The sequence below is a fragment of the Nomascus leucogenys genome, chromosome 5, assembly GCF_006542625.1.
Source record: "Nomascus leucogenys isolate Asia chromosome 5, Asia_NLE_v1, whole genome shotgun sequence".
Taxonomy (NCBI): domain Eukaryota; kingdom Metazoa; phylum Chordata; class Mammalia; order Primates; family Hylobatidae; genus Nomascus; species Nomascus leucogenys.
This window is the reverse complement of record NC_044385.1, coordinates 7,878,597-7,894,098: the sequence shown is the minus strand read 5'-3', so window position 1 is coordinate 7,894,098 and position 15,502 is coordinate 7,878,597. Positions and strand designations below refer to the sequence as shown.

Here is a 15,502-nt window from a genome sequence, read left to right as displayed (position 1 = left end):
AGTATCAAATTGCTTCCAAATTCAACTTGATTTCTGAATAAGAAATACTACTTTATAAAATGAAATGCCTGTGTTCTAGAAAGTATTATAAACAGGCAAAATAACAAAGAACTATTGTTTTAAAGCATGCTTGAATGAATAAACATTTCTCAGATCACTAATAGTCAATAACATTATTTGGAAGATTTGGGGATAATCTGGTTCGCATTAAACATATTTACACTTAATTTAATTTAATTTAATTTAATTTATTTATTTATTTATTTGAGACAGAGTCTCACTCCATCACCCAGGCTGGAGTTCAGTGGTGCAATCTCAGCTCGCTGCAACCCCCTCCTCCTAGGTTCAGGTGATTTCCTGCCTCAGCCTCTCAAGTAGCTGGGATTACAGGCACCCGCCACCATGCCCCACTAATTTTTGTATTTTTAGTAGAGATGGGGTTTCACCATGTTGGCCAAGCCAGTCCTCAAACTCCTGACCTCAGGTAATCCTCCCACCTTGGCCTCCCAAAGTGCTGGGATTACAGGCATGAGCCACCGGCACCCGGCCATATTTACGCTTTAATATGCCTCATGAATTAAGACAAGCTTTACTATATACAGATGCTAAGAAACATGAAAATATATAGAGTTTTGCTGTATTCAGATCAGAAAATTTATCAAGATAATTAGATTATTATCTAAGGGATTCAGCTGGCCAGACTTTGAAAAACCATTTGGTTTGTGTTTTTCTAGAGAGCACAGTCAGACGAACTCGAAAAAATAGAAAAGCACGGCCGATCTTCCAAAGACAAGGAAAATGCCAAGTCCCTGGACAAACCTGAACAGTAAGCATGCCTTATAACCATGTAGAGGGCGTCTAGGCTATGGGTGGGCCCATTTTGTTTGGAAAATGCAAATGCAGTGTCTTCGGTCCATACTTGTTATGAATGAGATGAGGATAAACATCTGTTTATGTGAATTATATTTTTCTTCTTAACTTGGCTTTATTTCCTTAGGTTCCTTTATGAACTGTCACTAATCCCCAACTTTTCAGAGCGAGTCTTTTGCATCCTGTTCCAGTCCACATTTTCAGAAAGCATTTGCTCAATTCGTCGCAAACTGGAATTACTACAGAAATTGTGTGAGGTGAGTTCTGGTCCAAAGAGAGCTGAACTTGAGTCTCATTTAATTGTGCTCAGCCATGTTCATATTTCAGAAAAGCATTGTTTTATTTACTCTAAGTACTCACCAAATTTGAAGGATCGCAGTCCCACAGAAGGGAACATTTTATGATTGACCTTCAAGATCAAAGTAAATGTTCCGACGGGCGCCCAGGGCTGCAGGACCACATTGCTAGAATGTGGCCAGTACATGTTGGCCTCCAGAGACTTCTCTGCCGTCTCCTTTTGCCAAAACAAAATCTTCAGTTTTCACTGTCCTCTCAGACATCAGACTTCCAAAGGAATGTAATTTGAAGGCATTTTTTTTTTTTACTTCCTTTCGTTATCTGGAAAGACCTCTCCACACATTGTTAATAATTATTCCAGCCAAATAATTTAGGAATAGCCATATGACTCAACAGAAGACACATATTCTTCTGAAAACAAAAAATAAATGCTTGGCAGAAACGACCACTGTTAACATTTAAAACAATTTGTCAAATATCAGTAGTACCATTTGTTCTAGTTGCGGTAAATCCTTTTGAAAAGTGAAAAGATGTTTTTAAAGGCTCACATTTTCAGAAGAAGTGACATGCAAAGTCAAGTTAAACACAGTGTTTTGAAAGAAATGAGTGTGAGCTCTTTGGGGGTAAACCTAAATTTAGAAATTAATCTCTGCATTTGCTTTTTGGTTTCCTCTGCCGATGCCAAACATTTGTATTGTTGCAGACGTAGGCACCATTAAGACAATGGCAGTGATATTAGTGATGTTATTTTGTAATAGTTCTCATTTGGCCTTATTTAATAGTTCTCATATAGCCTTAGGTCCCATATAGCCTTAATAGTTCTCACACAGCCTCGTTTTCCTTGCAATTACATCACAGAAATGGCCTAACATAGCATCACCCAGCTTCCAAAGGCATACCTGAATGTTTGTGGGTGGTGCAACTTTTACTAACTTTCAGGATACTGCTCTTAAAATATGCCTAATGATTAGCAATGATAAAGTTTGGTTGTGACCCAAAACTCCTAATATAAATAGCTGGCATTGACTTGATGATTCAAACAAAACCTGGTATAAGATAAAAGTTATTTTTTGTTGTTACTCTGTTTTACAGACATTAAAAAATGGCCCAGGGGTTATGCAGGTTCTAGGTTTGGTTCTTGCCTTTGGCAACTACATGAATGGAGGAAATAAGACTCGAGGACAGGCCGATGGCTTTGGGTTAGACATTCTTCCAAAACTGAAAGATGTCAAGAGCAGTGTAAGTATTTTGCATGAGTGGACGCAAGCACATTGAAGATTCAAGGTTTTGTTTAGTAATAGGTTTGAATGTAAAGCAGTTGTAATAAATATTTATTTTATGTTCCTAGGTCAAATGCTTCTTTATGTTCTGAGCTAGAAAAAAGTAATGTCGGCCGGGCGCGGTGGCTCACGCTTGTAATCCCAGCACTTTGGGAGGCCGAGGCAGGCGAGTCACGAGATCAGGAGATCGAGACCACGGTGAAACCCCGTCTCTACTAAAAATACAAAAAATTAGCCGGGCGTGGTGGCGGGTGCCTGTAGTCCCAGCTACTCGGAGAGGCTGAGGCAGGAGAATGGCATGAACCCGGGAGGCGGAGCTTGCAGTGAGCCGAGATTGCGCCACTGCACTCCAGCCTGGGCGACAGAGCGAGACTCCGTCTCAAAAAAGAAAAAAGTAATGTCCATCAGATATTTGTGATTTAGTGATTAATAATGTTTCCTAAAGTGAATAATTTTTATTCTTATGTCTAATGAATAATTACAACTTTTTAATATAAAAACAATATAAAATAACTTTTTATATTGTTTTCATATATAACAATAATTTCTTTTACTGTATCTTTCCCATGTCTGCTAATATTTATCCTTTTGGAATCTGAAGGCAAGTTGTTTTCAATGAGTTAGACAGTATATCTCTTATTTTTTTCTTTGTCGTGTTAAGCAATGGAGGCCAATAGGTCCATATTTTGAAAACAACACAACGATGAGTAAAATGGCTTGTAAATAAAATAGAAAAGATGATTCTACTCTGCTGCATGTGATTTTCTCCTTGACACTGGTGTGTAGGGGGATGTCTAAGCTCTCTTGCAGACCTAATCATTTTTTGGTACTACTTCTACAGTTGTGTTTGTTTGAAATTAATATCTAAGCAATGGTGAGAGTGCCAGTAGAAATATGAGGTTAGGATGATGGTTAGAGTCACAGACTCAAGTCTGAGATGGTAAACTTAAAAAATAAAAGAGTTACATTTCTCTGATAAAAGAATCATCACACAAAAAAGTAGGATAAAGGAAATTCTGGACATGTTTTTGAAATATTAAGTTTAATAATTGGCTTGTAGAAATAAAAATATGTAGGACTGTCCTTCCTAGATAATGAAATAATTTCCTTCATGGGAGAGAGAGAGACTTTTAGAAATTTTTCTGCCAGCCAACAATTTGTTTATTGTTTTATATACAGATGCTTCTCAACATAAAATGGAGTTATGGCCTGATAAACCCATCCTAAGTTGAAAATACCATAAGTGAAAAGGCATTCAATACATCTAACCTAGTAAACATCAAAGCTTAGCCTAGCCTGCCTCAAACATGCTCAGAACACTTACCTCAGCCTACAGTTGGGCAAATCATCTAACACAAAGCCTATTTTATAATAAAGTGCTGAATATCGCATGTAATTTATTGAATACTGTGCTGCAAGTGAAAAGCAGAATGATTGTATGGGTACTCGAAGTACAGTTTCTACTGAATGCGTATCGCTTTTGTACCATTGTGAAGTCAAAAAATTGTAAGGTGAACCATCATGAGTCGGAGACTGTGTCTGCGTGTGTGTGCATGTGTGTTGTCAGATTAATACAGATATTCATTCAATATTCTTCCATTGAGCATCTATGAAATGTGAACACTGCTCTTCCAAAATTGAATAATTCATAGTCCTTCCTTGGTACACCAGCAGCATATGATTTTTTTATTTTTGTAATTGTTCAAATGCTCATATGTATGATACATATTTTCATAGAAGTATCTACTATAGAGAGCTGATAAATTACATTTGTTAAAAAAAAAAAAAAATGCTTAAGCCGAGTGCAATAGCATGAGCCCGTAATCCCAGCTACTTGGGGGGACTTTTCAAGGCCAACTTGGGCAATACAGTGAGACCCCTTCTCAAAAAAAAAAAAAAAAAAAGACAGAAAGAAAAGAAAAGTCCTTTTCTTAACCTATGGTAATTCTTGAATACTCAGCAACTGCGTGTTGGAGTGAAACAACTTTTGCAAATAATATTGAAATATATAGCATCAATATCGTATTTAAATTATAGAAATGAACTGGAAATAGATTCTAGTGATCATATATAAATAAGAGATTATTTGTGGGACTTTTTTGGTATCAGTTTATATATCTTATTCAATCCTCTATTAGGTTAAATTTCATTAATTTAAATAAGAGGTAATCTAAAATAAAAATTTAAATATGTAATCAAGAAATACGTTTTTAAAATAGTTTCACTTGTACTCAGAAGAGCTATGCAAAGTCTTCCTGAATTTGTTCTTTCTCTGTAAAACAAATGTAACTATATTTATTCCTTAGTACTATTTATAGACCTCCATGGGACAGAGCTGTTACTTTGATCACTTAGAATTTTCTCTCAGCATGGCTAGTTTTGTTAATTGATTCAGGTGCTGCCAACCGTTTCATTGAATTACAAGTTGGGAGAGAGAAAGGAAGTCAAGTTGCTTAAATCATTTTACAAGCAAATCCTGTCTAATGAGGGATGTCTCTAATAGCTATATTGCTGACTCATGTCAAACTTGATTATAAAGAGGTTTTGCTCTTTTTACAAATATAGAAAAAATCGTGGTTATATTAAACATTCCAGAGAATGTAGTTTGTATCATAGGGTTTGTTTTTAAAGTAAAATATATACTTGAGCTCTCAAATTCAGATTATCTACTACTACTTTGGAACAATACAAAAAAAAAGTAAAATAAAAATTAATGCCCCTAAATAAACCAGAAAGGAGGCAAAAAGGTATTTTTGAAGTGTGTTAGATATGAAACAATTTTACCTTTTTTTAAATAGAACTATCCACATTGTCTTATTTATAACCACATGAGTATTAATTCCTCAAGTCTCAATTGCTGATATAACAAATTATAATATTGGAATTGTTAAAAGCTCCCCCTTACTTAGTATTGGAATTGTTAAAAGCTCCCCTTTACTTAAAATGATACTTAGCTTTTTTATTTCCCTAATCTATTTGCTAATGAGCCTCAATCAAACTTACTGTTGGAGTGGTACCTATTAGTCCAGCTATATATCAATGCTAGCGATGTTGTTTAATTATTGCTTTTAAGATAGTAGTTTTAAAACATAAAAAATTATCAAACAAAAACAATAAAAACACAAAATAATAAAATACACAAGACATGAGCTAGATTTGTAATTGAGGGGGGTAACAATTGGAGGGTATTTACAGTTCAGACTTTGCCCCTAAATAGCTGTGCTAAGATTGGAACACTGGGGAGAAAAATCTTTTAAGCCATCAAACTCCTTAGACACAATGGCCAAGACAATTCAAAATGTAAAATTTCACATTTCATTCCAAATGTTCTCATGTGTATACATGAATTCACTAGAATCTTTTTTGGTAACACTTTATATTTAATTAATTAAAAAATATATTGTCACTGACTTTGGTCTTTCTGCCTAGGACAATAGCAGAAGCCTTTTGTCATATATTGTTTCGTATTATCTCCGAAATTTTGATGAGGTAAGACAATTTTTACATCTAGTCATATTCCATTATTCTTTATTTGTTGGATGATTTGGCAGTACTTTTTGTTGTTGTTCTGTTTTGGACATACCTGCTATTATTCTTTTTTATGTCGATAACCAATTTCTTTAAGTATGATGGGGTTTTTTGTTTATTAGGATGCTGGAAAAGAACAGTGCCTCTTTCCACTGCCAGAACCCCAGGACCTTTTTCAGGCCTCACAGATGAAGTTTGAAGATTTTCAAAAAGATCTCAGAAAACTGAAGAAAGACTTGAAAGGTAACTTAAAATCCTGAACTCATGTTTTCTGTTTATGCTTTTTTAATGAGAGAAGGCAGACTTTTCAATGTTTTTAGAGAAAAGTAATCTTTTTTATCTTTATAGAACTAAATTTGTGTGTGTGTGGCAAAAGAACAATTTTGCCTATATTCTTATTATTTGGTTGTTAAAAAAGTTATGTGTATCAAAAATTTGGTTATTAAGTAATATCTTGGTTATTTCAATTAACAATCTGTTTTGTCAGGAATAAGTTTATATTTTGTTTTTATTTTATAACCAGGAACATGTGGGTTTTGGTCATGTCATGGTAGGATACAAATTATGTCATTGTTATAATAGAAGATAAATAGTCCCTTCCCATTTTCCCTTGGTGTACTTACCCAGGATTTTCTGGCTTATGAACTTTCCTGGGAACAAAATATCTTCTACTTAAAAACCACATACATGTATATTGTTTTATTACCAATCAAGCTTTATTTAAAATTATTTTGAAGAATAATGGGCTGAAATTTTTCAAATTTCTAAATTAAAAGTAGCATTTACAAAAAAGCAAATAGTTTGCAGATTTTTTTATTTTGTAAGTAAAATTCCTGCTACCCCCTTTTCTTGATATTCTTATTGAGTTGTGAACACCTTAGCTATCTAATTCAGCTTCTTTCTTGCTATATTACATACAGATAAGGAGTAAATACATTTACCTGAGCTTTTCATTTGATATTGTGTTACCGTATGAGAAGAAAAGACCTGGTTACCCCTGTCCAGAAACCAAAAAAGAGAACTTTTTAAGAGACTCCCAATTTTGAGATGTGTTTATCCAAAGATACTGATCTGTAATCAAATTCATAGAGTTGTTATATTCTAGTCACAGATGTTTTAAAATGGATTTTAGTGAGCATAGGGACATTATGTAGTGTGCTTATAGTTCTTATGTATTCAACAACATTTATTATGGACCTGGTTCATAGCCCACAGTTGCTAGGTGCTGTGGATCCACAAAGGTTACAGCAATCGCTGTTGAAGAGGGCTGAAATTCTGTCACTTAGATGTACCCTGTTAGAGCCTTACAAATTGATGCTCATTGACTGAGGCCGAGAAAGACTGCCTTGACTTGCTCTGTTTTTAGTACGATAATAATAAATAAAACTATGTTACGTTTGTATAATAGTATGGTACTGTGTATTTTAAGCTAAGAATGAATTCTTAAAGCAACAAAAAAAAACACTCATGCTATAGTATTATACTTCAACCTGATGACAGGCATCTTGGTTTGCTTATGAAATTTACGCACACTATGATGTGTAAATGCTAGAGGCATTTCTAGGGGATCTGGAAAATACTTCCCACTTCAATCAATAGTTCAGTCTTGTAAAGTAGGATTTCATAGTTTACAGGTGATTTGATAAAGGAGCGGAATGGGTGATCCTGTTATCAGGATATCAGGATTTATGTTTGCTATCTGAAGTTACATCACTTTGGAATGTTATCCCATTTTCTTATGATAAATACACAACTTCTTACTATACGCATTAAATATACATGTAACTATGAAAATGGCAAGTTCTCACAAGACTTGGAGCCAAAAAGAAAGACCTAACTAACACCAGATAGTGGGTTTGAAAAGGACAAGCAGCCAGCCAGGCATGGTGGCTCACACCTGTAATCCCAGCACTTTGGGAGGCTGAGACAGGTGGATCACCTGAGGTCGGAAGTTCAAGACCAGCCTGACCAACATGAAGAAACCCCATCTCTATTAAAAGTACAAAATTAGCCAGGCGTGGTGGCACATATCTGTAATCCCAGCTACTTGGGAGCCTGAGGCAGGAGAATCACCTCTGGTGTGTTCTGTAGTCACTGAAACATATTTTGAGAAATGCAAGGCTGGTATACTGTGTTAGTAACAGAAGAATGGCATTTACCTTTGAGGAGCTTACAGGGAAGGTTGGAGAAATGATGCTATAGTTGATGAAATAATGTAATTATATATTACTCTTCTTAAAAAATGGAATCAGCTTGAAGAGCTATTTACAAAGCTGTCAAACTCTGAGGATTAAAAACTGACAAATCAAAATTTACCTCATTTTTTTTGGCTTTTCTGAAATTTGGGGTTTTCCATGAAAGACAAGATGTTTTATGACATGAGGAAGGAAATCTTATGGACTGAAATATAAATTCAGTTACTGGGAAATAAAGATATATCCAAATGTAGAATTTCGTATCAACAACGCATGAAATCTGCCTCATGCCCTTTTTAGGAATGAGAGGGATATAAATAGATATGTACGTCCATCTGACTCAATGGGAGTCAAATGGAAAATTATTGGATTATGTTATTTTAGGAACAATTACTTTGAAATAATGTCTACTTTGATCAAAGTAGCCTATTAAAAATGATTCCTTTTCTTTTCTTTTTAGACAGTCTTGCTCTGTCGCCCAGGCTGGAGTGCAGTAGCACAATCTCGGCTAACTGCAACCTCTGCCTCCCCACCTCCTGGGTTCAAGCAATTCTCTTGCCTCAGCCTCTTGAGTAGCTGGGATTACAGGCGCATGCCACCACTTCCAGCGAATTTTTTGTATTTATAGTAGAGACAGGGTTTTGCCACATTGGCCAGGCTGGTCTCGAACTCCTGACACAAATGATTCCTTCTAAGTGATCAAGTGAGGGAATTCATTTAAGAAGATTCATACAGCCATATTTTGTTTCCCAGAGACAAGTGGTTATAAAAAGGTTTAGAAAATAGGATAACGTATATAAAGCATTTATCTCAATACCTTTCATACAATAAGTATCCAATAAATCTTGGCCATTCATAATAAGGTAAACATAGAATAAGCGGCATGATTAGTTTGATAAAGACAGATAAGCAATAATCATAGTAGCTCATCTGCTGGCTCTAGCACTTCTGTTTCTGCTTAGAGACTTGATTTTTATTTCTAAGGAAAGGCTGAAAAATAATGTGTTATGGCTCAGACATTTTAATGAGACAACTGAATCTCATTTTAGCATTTTAAAATAACATCCACTGTGTTTAGTTTCTCTGCTCACCCCCAAGATTTCCATATTTCCTCAGGGTGCTTCCCTGGCTTTCTGAGCTCAGTGACTTGTAGTTCGTTAAGCAACCTGATCTCCTTTTGATCTCTTCTGGCTGTCAGCAGCTTTTTTTGATGTAGTCATGCCAAATGATGACTCTGTTCCAGTGCCTTTCTTGAATAGGAATTGTAGCATTTGCCACATGACTTAAATCAACTCAACATGCACAGAGCATTGAGTAATTAAGTTACTGGAACTGGACGAGAATGTTCTCATGCAAATTCTTCTCTGTATCCTCTTTCTTTCCGTTCTTCCTCCCTGCACTCACACTCTCTCTCTTTTCAATATCTGAGTTGAAAACAAGTTTAAAATTCATTAACTATACCTTCAAGTTGAAGCAATGTCCACTTTCCAGAGATTTATAGGAAAAACCAGCCCTCAAACTTGTTTATATTTTATTTTTGGCTTACAACTACTAGTTTGTAGCTATTACATTTAAATTGTTCATTTCTGATATTTCCTTTTTTCCCCTTATGTTTGAGGAGAGGAAACAAATAAGCTTTTTTAAAGATAACATTTTACAGTAGCCTTCCCCACCCATCCAAGGTTTTACTTTTCCTTGGTTTCAGTTACCCACAGTCAACCTTGATTCAAAAATATTAAGTGGAAAATTTCAAAAATAAACAATTCGTATGTTTTATGTTGGGCACCGTTCTGAGTGGTATGGTGAAATCTCCTGCCGTCTACCTTCATCCTTTCCAGCACGTGGATCCTCGCTTAGTTCAGCGTATTCATGCTGTATATACTGCCCACCTGTTCATCACTTAGGACAGTGGTCCCCAGCTTTTTGGCAATAGGGACCAGTTTCATGGAAGACAGTTTTTCCATGGACAAGCCGGAGGGATGGTTTCAGGATGATTCGAGGGCATTACATTTATTGTGTACTTTACTTCTATTATAATTACATTGTAATATATAATGAAGTAATTATACAACTCACCATAATGTAGAATCAGTGAAAGCCCTAAACTTGTTTTTCTGCAACTAGATGGTCCCATCTGGGGGTGATGGGAGACAGTGACAGATCATCAGACATTAGATTTTCCTAAGGAGCATACAACCTAGATCCCGCACATGTGCAGTTCACAATAGGGTCCTATGAGAGTCTAATGCTGTGGCTGATCTGACAGGAGGCAGAGCTCAGGCAGTAATGCTTATGATGAGGAGTGGGTATAAATACCGATGAAGCTTTGCTTGCTCGCTGGCCACTCACCTCCTGCTGGGTGGCCCAGCTCCTAACAGGCCGCAGACCAGTACCCGTCTGTGGCCCAGGGATTCAGGACCTCTGACTTAGGAGCCATCTTGGTTATCAGATCAACAGATCACAAAAAGGGTGAGTATAGTATGATAAGATGTTTTGAGACAGAGAGACCACATTCAAAGAACTTTTACAGTATATTGTTCTATTTTTTATTATTATTTTTAATCTTTTAGTGTGCCTAGTTTATAAATTAAGCTATAGCATAGGTACGTATGTATAGGAAAAGCATAGTATATATAGGTTTCAGTACCATCTGTTGCTCCAAGCATCCACTGGGGATCTAGGAAGGTATTCTCCATGGATAAGGGAACACTACTGTTTTATGATTTTTAAAAAAAATTTTATTGAGGTAAAATATACATGTAAAATTTACCATCTTTACCATTTTTAAGTTATATTTTAAAATTAATATCTGTTTAGCATAGGAACTTTAGACAACCTTGAAAAATGTAGAGAAGAAAACATTTGTATTTCTACAGTTCAATGATAAATAATGTTTCTATTTTGTTCTGTTTGTATCTGGTAGGTAGGTGTTTATGCATGTGCATACATACATGAATTATGCAATTGGGATTATGATGCACATAATTTTTGCAATTTTTGTCCACTCATTTTCTGGTTCATACTAGGATAATTTAATTTTATTTATTTACATATATATTCTATTAATATTTTCTTTCTGGTTGTCTATTTGATAAATTTTTAAATATTCTCTTCCTGACACCTCCAATAACATTTAAGAAGACATATATAGTATTCCTGTTAATTTACTGGGTAATCCTAAATGTTAACATATTTTGTAAACTATATAATTTTATAACATGCTATAAATTTATATAGTCTATTTATTCTTCTACATAAGATGAATGTTTTAGAACATTCTAACTACCAATTGAACTCCTTCTACTTTCTTTTCAGTTTTTTTCCAGACTTTGGGTATGGTCATTTTCCTTAAAAACATTACTGCTGTTTAATAGTTATTAGGTAATAACATTTATAAATATATTTAAATAATTACTGTGCTATCATTGTTGCATCTTATATTCCTCTCCCGTTCACATTTGGTGTTCTTTCAGTGTGAGTGAGTGGGTGTTAAACTCTTAGTCCAGGCCAGGCGTGGTGGCTCATGCCTGTAATCCCAGCACTTTGGGAGGCCGAGGTGGGTGGATTGCTTGAGGTCAGGAGTTCAAGACCTGCCTGACCAACATGGTGAAACCCCGTCTCTACTAAAAATATAAAAATGAACCGGGTGTGGTGGTGGGCACCTGTAATCCCAGCTACTTGGGAGGCTGAGGCAGGAGAACTGCTTGAACCTGGAAGGCGGAGGTTGCAGAGAGTGACGATTGTCCCACTGCACTCCAGCCTGGATGACAGAGCAAGACTCCATCTCAAACTGAAAAAAAATTGTTCCCTTTGTTTTGGAATGATAGTTTCACCAGAAATAGAGTTCTAGACTGACTGACTTTTCATCAGTATTTTGAAGATATTTTTGTTTTCTTCTGGGACCTCTTATTTTCAATAATTTTCATTCTTTTGTAGATAAGCTATCTTATCTCTGATGACTTGTATAATTTTCTCATTGTCCTTACTCATTTTTGGCTTTCCTTGGATATGTATGATATGAATATATTCTTTTAAATTTTTTGTATTGCTCTGTACTTAGAACTTCCTATTAAAATACTGATGGCTTCTTTAATGTGTAGAAAAATTTCTCAGCCACTGTCTGCCCAAGTATTACTTCACTTTTCTCTTTTTTCCGAAACTCCTTTTAGGTATACATTGGTCTAATCCCTGTTGGTGTAATCCCTGTTAGCCCCTTAATCTAATCCCCATGTCCCCTAACATCTCTTTCATATGTTTAAAATCACCTTCCACCTTTTGCTATTATCCTCATGCATTCCTCAACATTATCTTCTAATTCATTCATTCTCTCTTGACTCTGTTAATTCTAATGTTTATGTTATCAATGCAGTAAATCATAATAATTCTTGCTTCAAAGATTTCTAATATGTTTTTATCATATTCATTTTGCCTCTAAAGTAATTTCTTATTCTTGTTTTGGATATTTATCTTCCTTTTATGTCATTGATATTTGTAAAAATATATTAAAGTCCTGGCCGGGCGCGGTGGCTCACGCGTGTAATCCCAGCACTTTGGGAGGCCGAGGCGAGCGGATCACGAGGTCAGGAGATCAAGACCACAGTGAAACCCCATCTCTACTAAAAATACAAAAAAAATTAGCCGGGCGTGGTGGCGGGCGCCTGTAGTCCCAGCTACTTGGAGAGGCTGAGGCAGGAGAATGGCGTGAACCCAGGAGGCGGAGCTTGCAGTGAGCCGAGATTGCACCACTGCACTCCAGCCTGGGCGACAGAGCAAGACTTCGTCTCAAAAAAAAAAAAAAAAAAAAAAAAAAAAAAATTATATATATATATATAAAAGTCCTTTTCAGCTTTGTTTCATCTGAAATGAATTCGTCTTCCGCTTAGTGATTTTTATAAGTTGTCCTTCAGTCACTAGTTTCCTATGTGGTGTTAGAATGATGATTTTTATAAAGGCGTCAAGTTCACAATTACATATTGAACTGCTCGTTCTTTTCTTTACCCCCTTCTCACTACTGCACTTGACTGGTCTTTAAAAAAAAATAAAAAGTCAGGAAATTATGGCCTATGGGCTAAACCTGTCCTCTTTTGTAAATAAAATTCAGCTGGAACATGGCCATGCCCAGTCATATACACATTAGCTATGACTGTGTCTGTGTTACAACTGCAGAGTTGAAGAATTGTGATAGAGACCTTCTATCAGTGAATGCGTCCCTCCCTGACTCCCTTCTCCTGACCCCCCAAATCATTCACTGTCTTTTGATTTTTTTCAACTGCTTTAACTTGGCCTGCCTTTGGTACCCAAGTCACAACCAAAGTTTCTAGCAGTGGCATAGAGCTCCTGCCCTGTGGGCATATTAGGTTTATTATAGATCCAGTCTCCACACTAGTGAATGACTTGGCTGGGGTCTGGGCTGGGAAGCTGTGGCTACTGACTCTTGCTTCCCCAGGCATAGAGTTGCATGTGGGCTACAGCCCTAGGAAGCAGTGAATTGTAGGTGTTTTCATCCTCCTTGCATGAGTTTGGGAGACCAGTTACCACTCTGGGTTTCCAGTAGAGAGACTGGTTCCTTTCCCTCCTGTCTGTTCTCTCCTATCCCCAGCCCTCACATAAGCCAAGATCTTTATCTATTCCTCCACAATCACAGTTCGGTGACTTCTACTTCCGCCCTGTTTATTAACTCTGGCTTCTCTACTATTTCTGGTCCAAGGAGATATTTACATTTTTTAAAAGCATACTATGTCTGCTTAGTTTCCTCTTTATATGTTACCATTCACTGCTCCGTGTTTTCAACAGAGGGAAAGCTCAGGCGATAAATTCATTATAAGTTCTGTTTGACTGGACTTCTGTATTCACTTTTATGTCTTACATTTTTCCTCACTGAAAATTACAGCAGAAACATTTTTCCATACTATTTAATGTACTTCAAAAACTGCTTAGGATGGTTTCATAATTCGTCTCATGAATGTGCTGTAATTTAGTGAGTAATTTGATTCTTGTAGGAAATTAGACTCCTCCCAGTTTTCACTACTCTTAAGTATATCATGTTGAGCATTCTTATTTATAGCCCTTTTAAAAGTTGTATCTCTGGTTGTTTCCTTAATATAGATTCAGATTTATAATTACTGGATCAAAGGCAATGGACATTTTTTCAAGTTCTCGATATTACCAAATGTTATAAAAATGCTTTCTAGAGGAAAACTGATGAATTTTAATGGGTGAGTTGTTCTTAAAGTAAAACAGAATAATAAAATTTATGAAATTTAGATTAGTAAAGAATCTTAGAGACATTATGGTCTCATACCTTAATCATTTAACAAATGTTTATTAAATTAACAGAAAATAAAAAGTAGATTCTTTCCTCATAGCTCATAGACTAAAAAGAGGACTGTTGGTGATATGAATAACCACTATGCAGTATACAATTTTTTTTCATTATATAGAAACACAGAATTAGCAGTTATTAGGTATACTTGGAAAATTATATTTAAATTGGACTTCGAAAGAGCTGTAAAATTCTCCCAAGAGGAGAAAAAAATAGAATTTCAAGCATGGGAAAGAGCATGAGCAAAGTTACTCATCCTGTGACCATTTGGACTTTGATTATTTACTGGTTCCTGATCCCAGAAGTCTCTCAATTTATATCAGGTATATATCTAACAGATATAAAATATTCATACCTGAGATATGGGGCTCATTGCAGTGGAATTCACAACCAGGGTGAAGATTGTGCACATATGTGGTTTGAAAAAGCCTCCCAGCCAGTAATTCTGATATGTCTTTCAAAGTAGCTTGCTATGACTATTCTGTGTCACTGTTTTACATGCATTAGCTCATTTAATCCCTATGCCATAGATAGAATCATTAATCCTCTCTTTAGTGATTGCATAACTGCAAGTTAGAAATAGTAAATGCTCTACAAAAGGTCACATAGTGCAAGCTGAGGCTGGATCTGGGCCTGAGGAAGCTGATCCAGAGCTCACCCTTTTAACCCCAACACAAACACCACTTCCTTTTGGGGTTCACTGCGCAGAACCCTTCAGGAAAGGTTGAGAAGCTGAACATACAAATATAATTGCACTGAAGTATAGTAACAACCGTGATAAAATAGGAGCAGGGAGCAGAGTGGAAAGTGAGCCTGATTCTATCTAATTGGTTAGAACAGGCTTGAGTTAGGTAGTACCATGAGAATTGAGTCATGAAGTATAAATACTTTACCAGGTGAAAAAATTCATGTAAGAAAATTTGAATAGATGAGCCCCCAAGTTCAATGAGATGAAATTAATGCATCTTGGAATTTTGAGCAATCCGACATGATTCAAATACTGGCTGAGT

At 36.0% G+C, this 15,502-nt stretch overlaps 1 protein-coding gene across 1 annotated transcript in view; it reads left to right on the top strand.

Annotated features, from left to right (window-relative positions):
- The window catches only part of FMN2 (formin 2), a 395,593-nt gene that overhangs the window by 248,879 nt on the left and 131,212 nt on the right, over positions 1–15,502 (top strand). The window contains 5 exon segments of the mRNA XM_030812620.1: positions 735–826; positions 998–1,127; positions 2,260–2,406; positions 5,877–5,936; positions 6,098–6,218. Coding sequence (XP_030668480.1) covers positions 735–826; positions 998–1,127; positions 2,260–2,406; positions 5,877–5,936; positions 6,098–6,218 — 550 coding nt within the window.